Source organism: Microtus oregoni, unplaced genomic scaffold (genome assembly GCF_018167655.1).
Source record: "Microtus oregoni isolate MIOR12 unplaced genomic scaffold, Mior012 000023F_ref0000262, whole genome shotgun sequence".
Classification (NCBI taxonomy): domain Eukaryota; kingdom Metazoa; phylum Chordata; class Mammalia; order Rodentia; family Cricetidae; genus Microtus; species Microtus oregoni.
The window spans coordinates 8218564-8232841 of NW_024543082.1; the positions used below are offsets into that span (position 1 = coordinate 8218564).

General features: G+C 37.8%; 1 protein-coding gene across 5 annotated transcripts in view; it reads right to left on the reverse strand.

Moving 5' to 3' along the window:
• Window positions 1-14278, reverse strand: part of Senp7 (SUMO specific peptidase 7) — a 94091-nt gene that overhangs the window by 3543 nt on the left and 76270 nt on the right. For all 5 annotated transcript variants that reach the window (XM_041673249.1, XM_041673248.1, XM_041673252.1 and 2 more), the window contains 9 exons: window positions 12632-12765; window positions 10419-10535; window positions 7571-7693; window positions 4990-5082; window positions 4368-4492; window positions 3483-3532; window positions 2659-2702; window positions 2057-2125; window positions 882-1032 (listed from right to left, as the gene is read on the reverse strand). In XM_041673249.1, coding sequence (XP_041529183.1) covers window positions 882-1032; window positions 2057-2125; window positions 2659-2702; window positions 3483-3532; window positions 4368-4492; window positions 4990-5082; window positions 7571-7693; window positions 10419-10535; window positions 12632-12765 — 906 coding nt within the window. The remainder of the gene's footprint in view (window positions 1-881; window positions 1033-2056; window positions 2126-2658; window positions 2703-3482; window positions 3533-4367; window positions 4493-4989; window positions 5083-7570; window positions 7694-10418; window positions 10536-12631; window positions 12766-14278) is intronic.

The following is a 14278-nucleotide window of genomic DNA, read 5'->3' on the forward strand; positions in this document are numbered from 1 at the left end:
TTCTCTACAGAGACCTCTGGTCAAAAACATATCACAGTAAGCAACACTGCTGGTAACGACGAAACTAAACAAGTTGGTGCTGAAAAGTGCTGATTCCCTGCCATTTAAAGACTTGTATTTAGTTTCTCTGCATAAAGCCTCTATGAAGTAGAAAATCATAGCCATGCTTCTAATTGTTTCCTCAGCTATGATGTCCTGAGCTTTTTAAGTAAATGGGTATTTTTTACATCTGGAAAATTTTCTTTAGTATTTTATCTGCCCTACTGGCACTTTCGCTAAGCCTTCTGGGACTCCAATTATATAAAAATGAGACCTGCATCCTATAGGACTCGGCTTCTTTGTTACATTCTCTTACTCCAGAATTACCTGTGGACACTTTCTGTTCCTATCCCCTGCTATAGCTGGTGTGCTCCAGGTGTGTCTAACCTGCAGCCCTGAGGTCACGTGCATCCCAGGACAGCTATTAATGCAGCACAGGGCACAGGGTAGTGCTGTATTGCAGAAGGCTTATGTCAAAAGGTTAGGCAGCCCTGCAACCCACCGAAATGAGGATCTTAGCCTTTTAAATGAGAGTTTCTGTTTCTCATCCTCCTGGCTCAGTCACCTAATGGCACCTACATACATGTATCAACCACATTAAGAACTCCACTCAAGTTCTTAATAGACTGCTGTATGTTTTCAACTCTAGAATGTTCATTTGATATTTTCTGTATTTCATGTTTCATCCATTTTGTTCATATTCTCATATCTGGGTCACTTGTGGCCTCCATGTCTTTTCTATATGTCCTTGCCTAGTCACATTTTCCTGCCTCTTCTTGGTCAGAATTTGTAACTGTACATTGTAACTGTGAGTTAGAAGGGAAATCTGAGTCTGCACGTACCTGGAAGAAGCTCTCCACATACTGCAGCAAATAGACCCCACAGTCACTGCTATTGTCCTGCTTAGGAACTTTAGGGCACAGGTCCACCATGCTGGTTTTACTGAATTCACGGTGAGTTTTTCGCTTAACTTCCCACTCTACTTCTAGATACCTGAAATAATCAATAAGGAAAGTGACTTGAATGGAAATCTTGATCAATCCGCAACACTTTCTACAAAGGAAGAAAACCTCTCCTTGACAAATCTGTTGCTTCAGATTAAATTTCAACAAACCATAATTTATGAGTCTTCACAAACGCTACTGTGAAGAGTGATGGGATTTTCATATAAAATCTAAAGTTTCTTAACAACTTAGTGTTCACAGCACTACTTCTATTATGAAGGAAGTGAAAGCACGGCTGTAACATTTGTTTGTTTTCCGCGCCTGTATCAACTCCTCTCTGGTGCCAAGAGGTAAAGGCACCTTCTACCCAAGTTTCCTGCTGCAAAGCCTCACGACCTGGGCTGGACCCCCAGGACCCGCATGGTGGAAGGAGAAAACCACATGCACAAGCTGTCCTCTGACCTCCATACCTAGGCCGAGGCACAAGCGTGCCACGGTCCCACAGCCCATCCGCATGATTTTTAAATTTCTGTAAAAAGATCCCCTCCCACACACAAACAGAAATTGACAGTTTTCTACTTTCTCCCCCAAACATGCACACATACATGCACAAATAGAAATTTACAGGTCTCCACTTTCTTTTCAAGTTTTATTTTTAATAGTCACTAATACCCGCAATTTTGCATAAAATTATGGTTTTGTTCAATTACAAATAAAAAATTTGAATTTACCTTTGACAAATCTAAATCCTTCACTATTAACACATAATAGAAGATGCTGCTGGCGGTCAGATTTTTAGGTTCATTTAAGTATATGTTAAAAATAAAATTACTAACATGGTGTTATCTGTTTTTCCACTGTGGCCACGATCTCACTATTCTAGTCCACTGTCCTACAAAGTTGACCTTGAATTTATAGTCCTCTTGCCTGTTAGGTCATAACACTGCCTCTGAGTGCTAACATATGCCAACCAACCCCACATCTCCAGGACTGTTTTTAGTATGACTTAAGGTAGTTACCAAAGTTCTGAGACTTTAGAAAACAGACTGAAGGTAGAAACTGTCATTACTTACTCTCGTAAATTCTGAACTGTGTTTTGTACGGAAGCAGCTTTCAAGGAGTCTAGTATGAGAATGCAGGGCCTTTAAAACACAAAGAAAGAAATCAAGACAAACAGACTTATACAAAGATGGACACCAAAGTACAAGCAAACAAAGGAGACATCCGGGTGAAGAGATAGTTCATCATGTTATTGCCTATAAGTCTCATAACCTGACCTCAGTACTGGGAACTCACATAGTGGAAGGAGAGAACCAATTCCCAAAAGCTGTCCTCAAACCTTCACATGTGTGCTATGTCATAGACACACATGCGCACACAGACACACACACGCAGTAAATAAATAAACAAAATTGAGGGCTGGAAAGATGGCTCTTTGGTTCAGAGCACTTGTTCTTGCAGAAAATATGGGCTCGGATCCCAGCATCCACATGGCAGCCTACAACTGTCTATAACTTCAGTTCCAGAGGATCTTCTGACCTCTGCAGTGACACCAGGCACACATGTGGTATGCATATACACATGCAGGCAAAATATTCATACACGTAAAATAAATATATCTTTAAAAATATGTAAATATGATTTTCAAACCTTTATTATTATAACATGTACTTACCGTTTACACATTTTCTTTGGTACTGACATATTCATCTCGGTACTCTGAAATAACATGAATTTTTGTGTTTGCAATTTAAGCTAGTTTAATACATTTAATAGCCACTTATTCTTTAAAGTGTTTCAAATACTGAAATTCAATTTTCAAGTAAAAGTTCTTTCTCACCACTTGGCTTCCAAACAGATCGTGCTAACTTCCATTTTCCAAAACTCACTGACTAAACGACCTCACACTGACCTCACACAGATGCTTTAACCGGGCCTATGCAATAACAGACAATTTTATTTTTATTCATGTATTATCTTAAAGATAAGTAAGATAACTTGTGTCTGCACACTTTCTGTAACTCAATTGAGGCTGTAGAGACACATTTCTTCCTTTGAAGCACAAGAAACGGTTTTAATCTGCACTTGGTCTGAGCCAAAGGCTGAGAAGCAATCCAGGTACTTATCTATGATGAGAGGAAAACTATTAGCAATTGTGAGCTTTGCTGACAATGGTTTTGTTCATAAATTCCTGACTTAACAGATGAAGCTGACTTTTCTAACGAGCACCTTCGCAATGCCGCTATTTCTCTAAAGGACACACAATAAACCTCTGAGAGAGGAAGCTGACACAATCTTAGCAACTCAGCAAGAATGGTAACTTCGTGTTCTTTCCCAAAAACTGTTGAAGTAATCAAAAAGGAGCACAATTGAATTATGAGCCATTAATCCCATCTCCATCCACTTAGGCATGACATATTTTATTATAACATATTTTATAGTTAAGGTTGTCACTGTTAAGAGTCTTCCGTTCTCCATGTCTGCGCAGAACAAACTTACCTGGGAATCCTCGGCACTGGACACCACTGAAGTGGGACGCAGATCATTGTCTAATAACAAAGAAGTCACTATGAGTCTTTGGTGTGTGTTAGCACAGATAACTTAGATAATCTGAGCTTCAAGATCTATCCACAGTACTAATTAAAGAAAAAATAGTTCCTATGGTCAGTATTTTGAGAAAACTTAGTCAACGGATAAAACTGTTTAAGGGTTGGCTGTTATCACATGATATAGAAACCTCAGAAAGAAAACCTTAAATACAAATTGAATGGGCCCATTTCCTCCCAAAAGACTAACTTCAAATGTTACCAAAATAATAAAAATGTTAAAGTGAACTTTTCACATCATGGTTCTAACTTTTAAAGCTCAGAGGATAAGAAAGGACAGAAAATAAACAGGTGCCCCAACAGGTTCCCCCTCCCCAGGTTCTAGATAGCATAAGTGAGAAAAGCTATTACCAATTTTGCTTGCTATTTATGTTACAGCTACAAAACATTTAATTTTTTATTTATTTTTCAAAGAAATGGGCTTATTTTCTTACTTAAAATTCCGTGTCACAAGAAAATTATAGAAGAATTTCTATAATTTCTATTAACTTTGTTCTGAATTACTAGTATATAAGAAGTGTTAACTTAGAGACTTTAAGCTATGCATGGAGAGTCATACCATGAGTTCTGAGTCATGTTAGCAAAGCTAGTCTCTTAAAATGCTATAATAAAACTTAGCATCAACAGTATGGCATTTTGTATAATGCTGGGTGTCGTGAGAATTTCAAACATTTTGTACTCCTTTTAATAAAATAATAAATAGGTAGGCTGTTAACTTCTTATTGTTTCAATCAATCTACTTGTTAATGTGGTTGTTATTATTAGCAATGCCTATCACCTATTATTTTGTTGTCATGTTGAGATTGTTGATCCTGGGACTGTTGGGATGCAGTTTGTGGACAGTCTTCATACACAGCCTCTTCTAACCATGGAAAACAAATGACTGCGAGATACCAGTGAGACCTGTTGAAAAGGACAGCAATTTCAATAACACGCCAAATCTACACAACACAGAAGACTTTTCTAGAGCTCCACCTGTGGGATCAGATGTGATAAACTCTCATGGAAGATGGAGCACACAGTTCACACTAACAGACACAATTTACCGAGCCACAGATGAACGTTTGTAATGCACTGTTCGAATAGTTCAAATGTCATCTACCTTCATGCATACAGTGTTTTATTTTCAGGATCTCTATTAACAAAGAGACCAATAACATCACTTTTTTGTATCAGAACTTAAGAAATGTATTCTCTTCTGATATTTTTAGTTTACAAAATATTTCTTAAGACAAAAAAATTAATTGTTTTGATTATTATAACACTGAAGAAATTTATCATTTTTCTATTAAAAACTTAAGTGATCTTTGAATTTATATATATGCCATACTTTTTACTGATTATACCTCGAGTAGTTTTCTTGAATCCTAACTGGTTTTCAAATAATCAAAAGTACTCACGACTCATTTACAGGTACAAAGATGTAGTCTTTATTAAAGATGTTTATGTGACGGGTCCACGTCCTCACTCTCTTATGTCTTCTCTGAGCCATTCTAGGAATATGAAAAACATGTAGATTTATTTTAAAAGTTGTGAGGTTTATTAAACCACTGACTTCAAAGTATATAATTTAACATACCAGAAATATATTTAACTGTTCTTATGTCTGATTACGATAAACAGTAATGGAATAAACAGAGTAAAGGCAGCACACTGCTAAATGTTTGGTAGATCCCAAAGTGGCTCAGCAACTGATCATAAGCACACTCAAACCTACCTCTTTCTGCTTTGCTCCACTTGGGGGTGATGTAAAGTATCATCAAACCTAACAAAATCACCCAGCCGTTCTCTCTGTGGTAAGTGGCTTTTTATCTTGAATTTTAAAAGATAAACTTCATCTCCCTTCATTTCACACATAAAGAAATTACAGGACAAGGCTAAGAGCACCCACTGATCCTCATCCATTTTCCTTTTAGTTCTTCAGCAGATATTTGTTCGCTTCCAAAGAACAAATAAAGAAAATAACCTGAGCTCATCTGAAACAATTTATAATTTAAAGGAGGGAAACAAAAACACAGAAGAAATAACTAAATACAATGTCAAAAAAGGCACAAAGAGTTTTATATTAAATCACCTAGAATAGCCACCTTGAACACACACATACATACACACATGTTATGCTTTTTTTTTTAAACCATTGGGGGAATTACAGCAAAACAATTTTGGATGTTAAAAAAAATCTACAAAGAAAATGGGCACAGGGTGGGGGGCAGAAGGGAGAGCAGAAGGAGAGGAGGAAGAGGAGAGAAGGGGAGAGCAGAGGAGAACTTGAGGGAACGGCATAGTCAAGATAGAGGAAGGACAGAGATGAGAGCAAGGAAAGAGACATCTTGATTGAAGGAGCCATTATGGGGCTAGCAAGAAACTTGGCACTTAGAGAAATTCCCAGGAATCCACAAGGATGACCCCAGCAAAGACCTTAAGAAATAGTGGAGAGGCTGCCTTAACTGGCCTTGTTCTGCAGTCAGATTGATGACTATCTTAAATGTCACCATAGAACTTTCATCCAGCACCTGATGGAAGAAGATGCACATCTAAGCACCGGACTGAGCTCCCAAAGTCCAGTTGAAGAGTGGGAGGAGTGAGAATATGAGCAAAAAGGTCAAGACCATGATGGGGACACCAACTGAAACAGCTTACCTGAGCTAATGGGAGCTCACCGACTCTTTCCAGACAGGGAAGGAACCAACATAGGTCCAAACTAGATCCTCTGAATGTGGGTGACAGTTGTATGGCTGGGCAGATTGCAGGGCCACTGGCAGTGACACCAGAATTTATCCCTACTGCTTGTACTGGCTTTTTGAAACCCATTCTCTTTGGATGGATACCTTGCTCAGCCTAGACATAGAAGGGAGGGCCTTGGTACTTCCTCAAAGCAATGTGCCTTACCCTCTCTGAGGAATGGATGGGGGTGGGAAGGTAGAGGGAATGGGAGGAGGGGAGGGAGTGCTAACTGGAATTGGTATGTAAAATGAATAAAACAATGGAAGACAGATATTTAAAAAATAAAAATAAAAACTCTGGGATCCATTCATCAGGTTCTAATACAGATTGCTGGGCATGGGCAAGAGTTTGTAAAGTATCTGAGTTTCTACTATCTAATAAATAGTAAGCACCTCTTCATTTTTGCCTAGTCCTATCCACTGCCCAATAGCTTTAATTCCTAAACAAGACATAGTTTAAAAAAATACTGAATAGAGAAATTTAGCAAAATTGCACAAATAAAAATGGTTTTCATATTATATTATACTAACTTAATGAAAAGTAGCATGTCAACAAGGAACTAATCAAAAAAAAAAAAACCACAGCCCTACATCTTTGTTACAGAATATAACGCAGGAAAGTACACATGTTTAAAAGGCCAGTGAGGTGATCAGAGATTAGCACAGCAGGTACTGCTCTAGTCTAGGGAGGACAGTAAAGAAAGCAGCAGTGCCCCCAAGTGGAAGTTAAAGGGCCAGCAGCCATGTCCAGTAAGAGATATGTGCAGAGGAAATACAACCTCTGGTAAAAACCACATCAAAAGTAAAAATGATAGGGAAGAAATAGTCTGGTTTTTCATTCCTTGCTCTCTTAACTTCGAGTATCCGCACTGAAAATGCAGCCGCCAAGAACCAGCATCACACCACCTCCCTCTTACAGAGCGAACAGTGAAAGGATAAAAATGGTTCTCACGGCTGACAAACCAGGGACCTGCAAAACTGTTAATACGCTTGCTCTTGGGGTTAGTACAATGAAGACACTTCACTCGGAGCATGAAAATAGCAGTCTCCTTTACCTTAAAACTTAAGAGTTAGAGAGCTGGCTCCGTTGATTGCCACACCTGCTGCCAAGCCTGGTGACTTTCGTTCAATCCCCAGGCTCCATATGGTAGAAGGAGAGAACGGACTCTCTCTCTCAAATTGTACCTTCACACGCATGATACACACATATACACACAATAACTTCCTTTAAAACCTTAATTACATTAGACTGACTTACGAGAGATCTGGATTATCTTCTGTTAAATTATTTTCCTTTCTGGTCAAACATTTATAGAAAAAGCTACTAAAAATGTGACTTCGTTCAACAAGTTCATCTGAAGCCTTCTCCAGCAGCAGATACCTGTAAAGGAGCAAGCCCACAAAGTAAACTGTGTTTAGATTTTACTCATTTTCTTCAGTTACCTCTTATAAACTAAAAATTACTGTTATATCCAGCTAAATTCAAAGAAATTTTGCATTTTTCTATGATTTGGGCTTCCAGCTTCTCTTTTAGTTATTTTAGTTATTTCTTGCCTTCCAAAACTACCCCTTAAATTAGAAATTGCACCCTTATTTAATAAGTATTTACCAAGTTCCTAACATGTATTAAGCGGCACATTTACATAGGACACACAGTAGAAGGGTAGTATCTGCAACTTAAAGAAGTAAAAATAGAAGGAAATGTTGACCAAATAATCATGTGAATGTGATTAATGTATAAATTAGAGCACAGGAAAGAAAAAGGGTAGAGAGAGAGAACTCAGGACAGCTTGCAGCTCCTTGTATCTTCAGGGTAGCCCTGGGTGGGTGGGTGGGTGGGTGGGTGGGTGTGTGTCAGAGAACTCAGGCCAGCTTGCAGCTCCTTGTATCTTCAGGGTAGCTCTGGTGTGTGTGTGTGTGTGTGTGTGTGTGTGTGTGTGTGTGTTTGTGTTGGGGTAAGGAAAGTATTCAAGTTAGAGAACAATATCCCAAAGTAAAAACAGGGAAGGGAGCCAGAATTCACCCAGATGAAGAATGGAATATACTCCTGCCAGTAAAACTGGGCAATGTCATAATTCATGACACAGGACACAGTACTCAGGTGAGTCTCTCCTTGGTAACAGAAATCAGTTTGTTGGCCTCATTTTAGCAAGTGATAAGGATAACTATCTTTAAAACAAGACTTGAAATTACCAAACTACTTCCAGGTATTGTAACTGTGTCTTAAAAACTGACACATTTATAGAAACGAAACAAAACTTAATCATCAACAAAAATCATAAAGCATTCAAAGTTACAAAGCATGACTCATAAAGAAAACTGCTGAGCAATGGTAGCACACACCTTAATCCCAGCACATGGGAGGCAGAGGCAGGCAGATCTCTGTGAGTTCGAGGCCAGCCTGGTCTACAGAGTTACAGGACAGCCAGGGTTACACAGAGGAACTCTCAAAAAGCCAAAAGAGAAAAACCAGCAATGATGCCAATTCATAATTTACACAGACCAAACAAAAATACATGAAATTATCAGAATTGCATTCCCAAGTGGAAGATATAAAAAAGATTCAAACTGAATTTCTAGACACTGTAAAGTATATCTTTATAAATATGTAATAATGTGAGATTCTGAGCCTTTGTGACTAGAATAAAATTATGACTAAAAGTGAGTCCAAATGATAACAAATTCATAATCTTTAAAAAAATTAGATCTTTCAATTGAGTGCTAGAAATTTTTAGTCTAGAGATATAGTGCAAAATGAAGACTAAAAACAAATTTTCTTTGCACAAAAAAGTTTTAGGAATTACTTGTGTTCTTGTTTTGTTTTGGTTTTTGTATTTTAGTTAGGCTTTATTTGGGTTTATTAAGACAGGCTTATTGCATCATATAGCCTGGTCTGGCCTTGAATTTCAGCCCCGTGGATGCCAAGATTAAAGGGCTGTTCCCCTACACCTGGATTGCATGGACGTTTAAAGGGCTTTCATAGCTATTCCTGAAAACTTTTTCTATTCAACATGTTGCCTTTTTTTATTTCCTTCTTTTTTTGGAGACAGGGTTTCTATGTAGCTTTGGAACGCGCTCTGTAGAGCAGGCTGGCCTCAAACTCACAGAGATCTATCTGCCTGTCTCTGCCTTCTGAGTGCTAGGATTAAAGGCATGTGCCATCACTGCCCAGAAAGTTGACTTTTTTTTTTTTTTAAGTTTAAAATTTTACTGCAATCATGATGGATTTTCCAAATGACAGTTAACTGTCAGAATGCATAATGGTAATCAGAACACAGTCCAGAAATGGAGCCATGTGAAGAAGAGCCATGTTTGTGAGACACTCCAAGAAAACAAGAGTGCAGTGACCTGTTTCTTCAAACACATAGAATGTGTTTTCACGCTCCTCCCAGGGATAGCAGATGGGACTGAGTTTACTTCAGATTACTGATTATTGCTTGCTGTTGTTATTCAACTAAATGTTTAAACTAGCCTTTATATACTCTATGGAAAAGCATGTTTAGCCATGTGTGCCTTGTCCTTGTGACTGTATACGCTCGACCTTTACTCAGGTGACCGTATAGACTGTCTGATGCTCTGAATAAAGCATGAGACTTTAGTCTCCCTCGCTTATCAGCTCCATTCCTTAGGTCCTATCGCCTCCAGAACACTAACGAAAGATAGATGAAAAGAGTTGTTTCTTTTCCATCCCCAAAGTGTTTGGAATTTTGTAAATATTTCCTTCACCACAATACAGAGTGTTCAAAAAGTACACATCAAAAAATCAACACATTAAAAACTAAGTCGAAACAGCAAGCAATAACTCTTCTGACATGTGTAGTGTCTACAGATCGTGAGAGAATACAACTGAATTAGTCAACTTCAGTAAAATTCTTTCTGGTAGGCAAAATGCTTTCTGAATCTGAAATCTTGCCAAGTTACTCTTAACTAAAATTAAAAATAGTTCAGATACAGATACTTATTTTCAGGCAGGGGAACAGCTCAACAGCAGAGTTCTTTCTTAATATGCAAAAGGCTCTAGGTTCAATCCTGAGTACAACTGAAAAAAAAGCGTTTAAATTTTACAGTAAAACCTTTAAAACAAATGAAATCATTATTGTACTTACTTAAGATAAAAGTCAATGATTACATCGTTAAGAAATTCTCCTTCTTCTAAACATTCCAAATCTTCATTAGTTACTCCCAAGCCCCCCTTGGTAGGTGGTGGAGGATAAACAATCAACCTTTAAAAAATAAAAATAATTTAAAGTATAATTTATATTACATAAAGTATATTTATACATAACATGTAATATATTTATATAAGTTACATTAATAATGAGGACTGATGAGAAGCCAAAGACAATGGCACTGGGGTTTGATCCTACTTCATGTTCTGGCTTTGTGGGAGCCTAGCCAGTTTGGATGCTCACCTTCCTAGACCTAGATGGAGGGGGGAGGACCTTGGACTTTCCACCTGACTGCTCTTCGGTCTGGAGAGGGAGGGGGAAAGGAGTGAGGGGTGGGGGAGTGGAGTGGGAGGAAGGAGAGGGAAATGGGAGGATGGGAGGAGGCGGAAATTTTTTTTTCCAAGAAAAAATAAATTAAAAAAATATATAGCATTAATTAAGAAAGTTCTCATGAAACAGCCACTAGGCAGTAATATCTATAGCTAAACTCTATATGGTAAATTGGGCAACGGTGGTGCACGCCTTTAATCCCAGCACTTATGGAGGTGGAGGCAGGTGATCTCTGTGAGGTTGAAGCCAGCATGGTCTACAAAGTGCATTCCAGGACAGTATCCAAAGCTACAGAGAAACCATGGCTCAAAAAACCAAAATCTAAATAAATAAATAAATACAAACAGAACCAAAAAAAAATTTATATGGTAAAATATCAAGACATAACCGATTATACTTTCCTATACTTTCATAAATCTCCTATGGTACACTGGCCATTAGTTTTTCCTTTCCATTAACTCCTAGGGGCTAGTTCAGAAGACTAATGTCTAATACACACTCCAAACTCTAATCCAGTACTCAAAACCACTCCATCTTTCTGGTGGCCAGAGGTGGATAACAGAGAAGTAACGAGGAAGCTTAGGGCACACACCCCCTAAGAAAGTGCTTACAGCGCAAACCTACCAGAACATAAAGGAAACAATCGGAGCATAGCTGGAAAGTGGCAGAGGAGAGGTGACAATGCAGAAGCACTCTCAGGCACACTCCCTTGAAAGTTAGAGGGAAAACCAGAAGTGACTTCTGCTATAACTCTGGAATTGTTAGGGCACCATTTGATGAGCAAATGTAATAATTTAATTTAAAAAATTAATAAAATAAACAAAATTTAATAAAAAATAATATAATTATTTAATAATTTAATAAATAAATTTTATATTGCTTATGCCAGAAAAATGTCATGAAACCAAGTGTCATCCACAGGTGGTTTCATCTTGATACCAAAGCATTTAAACAAGAAACTGAAAAATTTAAATCTAATTTGATACTTTCTATGTAACCAGTGCCTTATCCTGTGCTTTCAACTGCTTTAAAAAAAAAAAAAGGGAATAAATACTCAAAGGTGGCATAAGTAATCTCCAATGTACAGAATACTCTGCCTTCCCAGAAGCAGAAAACATATAAAAGCAGCATCTTTAAAAAGAGAACTTAAATAAACACCAAAGCACCTAAACTGAAAAATAGTCTAAAAAGCAAATTCATTTCTTTATCATGTATTCATCTATAAGAGGCACAATTTCCAAAACCATACATTGCTACTCCAAGATTCTCAATAAGTTCTTTAATTTCCAATATGAGTCGTGTTTTTCATAGAGACACAAAATGAAATTAAATGACACCTATTATTTTCATGATCATTTGTATTGCCTCATAAAATTATTTCCATCACTAGCTACGAGTACACAAGTCAAACTCAAACCATTTCAACAGGTGACATGCTTAAAAGTCACAGTATAAGCTCTCCTGGCACGCACGCGTGTTTCCCCCGCTTTCCCTTCTCTTTCTCTTCCCCTCTCTCTCTCTCTCTCTGCCCCCTTCTCCCTTTTCCCTCCATAACCCCCTAAATAAATATTAAATCTCACTCTAAAAAAAAAAAAAGTCACAGTGTAAGTGCAAGCAACCACTACAACCCTGCTACAAACAGGTCAGGACGGGGTTCCTACTTCTACAACAACCACCACAACACCACTACAAACAGGTTACCACGCAGCTCCTAGTTCTACAGCAACCACTACAACCCTGCTACAAACAGGTCAGGATGCAGCTCCTCCTTCTACAACCACTACAACCCTGCTACAAACAGGTCAGGACGCAGCTCCTACTTCTGAACGGGTCCAGTGTGCCTGACTTCTCGCCATTCTTCATCTGGATTTGAAGTAATAGAAAGTGAGTAGCAACCACTGCTCTGCTTCTGTAGGAAAGTGTAAGTAGGCTTGATAACATCTGAATTTGAGGGCTGGAAAAAAAGAGTACAGAAAAACAAGTATTAGTTTTGAAAACCACAGAGGTAAAATCTAGATTTATTACTGAAAACACTATTACTAAAAGAAAGGTATATCAAATAGTAACAACTACACTTTTAAATTTTCTACACATAGATAATCAAATGAAAAAGTTTACTTTTTATCAAAAGATTTCATATGCACTACAAGGACTGAAGTTTAATCTAAAGTCCTACTTCCAGGTATGAGTTCCACAATTAAAGAATTTAACTTTGTGGTTCAAAATAATCAAAAAAGGTAGATAATATTAGGAAAAAATAAAACTTTAAATTAAAGGACACTGAACTCATACAATAACTGGTATTCTATTATTAAATGAAAAGTAATATATAAATTTGTATATGCAATATAGTTAGGCTTTCTGCTTCACCCACCACTATTATGGGTATCTATGGGCTTTGTGTGTGTGTGTGTGTATGTATGTGAACAAATGTGTTTGCCATAGCTACTTAGGAAATATTTTTCTTCTAGACATAATTGACAATTATGTAAGTCACATACTACCAATATATAAAAGGGCATAACCTATTTTTATTTATTTACCATTAACATTGCACATACGTTTATGATGTATATGCATGGGCATGCATGTGCCACAGCATGTGTATGGAAGTTGGTTCTCTCCTTCCAGAAACTTGCACAAGTGTTTCACTCAACAAGCTATCTAAAAGGTCACCAAACATAACAATTTTAATTACTATTCTTTTGAGATAATGTTGGACTTACAGAATGTTGAAAAAAGGAAAACTCTGTCCTCCTAATCTTAATAGCAGAAACCAGTAAAAATCTGACTATCAAAACTAAAAAGTAACACTGAGAGAATATCAGCTAAGGACTTTGGTCTGATTTCACTACTATTCCTATTAATGTCCTTTTTTCTATTTCGGGATCCCCTAATTCCTCAGCCTTTTCCTGCTTCAGCACCTGGTAGTTCAGAGAATAATGGCCATGTGTTTTATAGCTGGGTCTGTCTCCTCCTTTCACTAGCCATCAGATCTGGACTGTACATTATGGGGACACAGACGTGGTTTGCGTGCTCGATGTGAGGGGCATGCCTTACTGGATATAGTGTCAACTATGAGGGCTTGGCTCCAGGGACGTCCGCCAGGTCTCTCCACTACAGAGAACTACCTTTCATTTTCTAATTTAACGAAGAGTGGAGTATGGGACTTGAGGTTATACACATGTAGTTCTCTATGAGTTTTCACACATTAAATTCATAATGTATTCGTGAAGCTGGCCGGCCAGCAACAATCATAAATAAAGTGCTTTAGTTGTGACTTTGTATTTCCTTTATTTTTTATTATTATTGAATTCTACTTGAAGCACTGTCCCTACCACTTACAATTCATTCAGCTTTCACTCCATATCTGCATAGCACAGACCCAGAGATGTCTATGCTGTCCTTTGGTTACCATCTCATCCTATTACTGCTGATTCTGCTGAAGAAACTTTCCAGCTTTGACA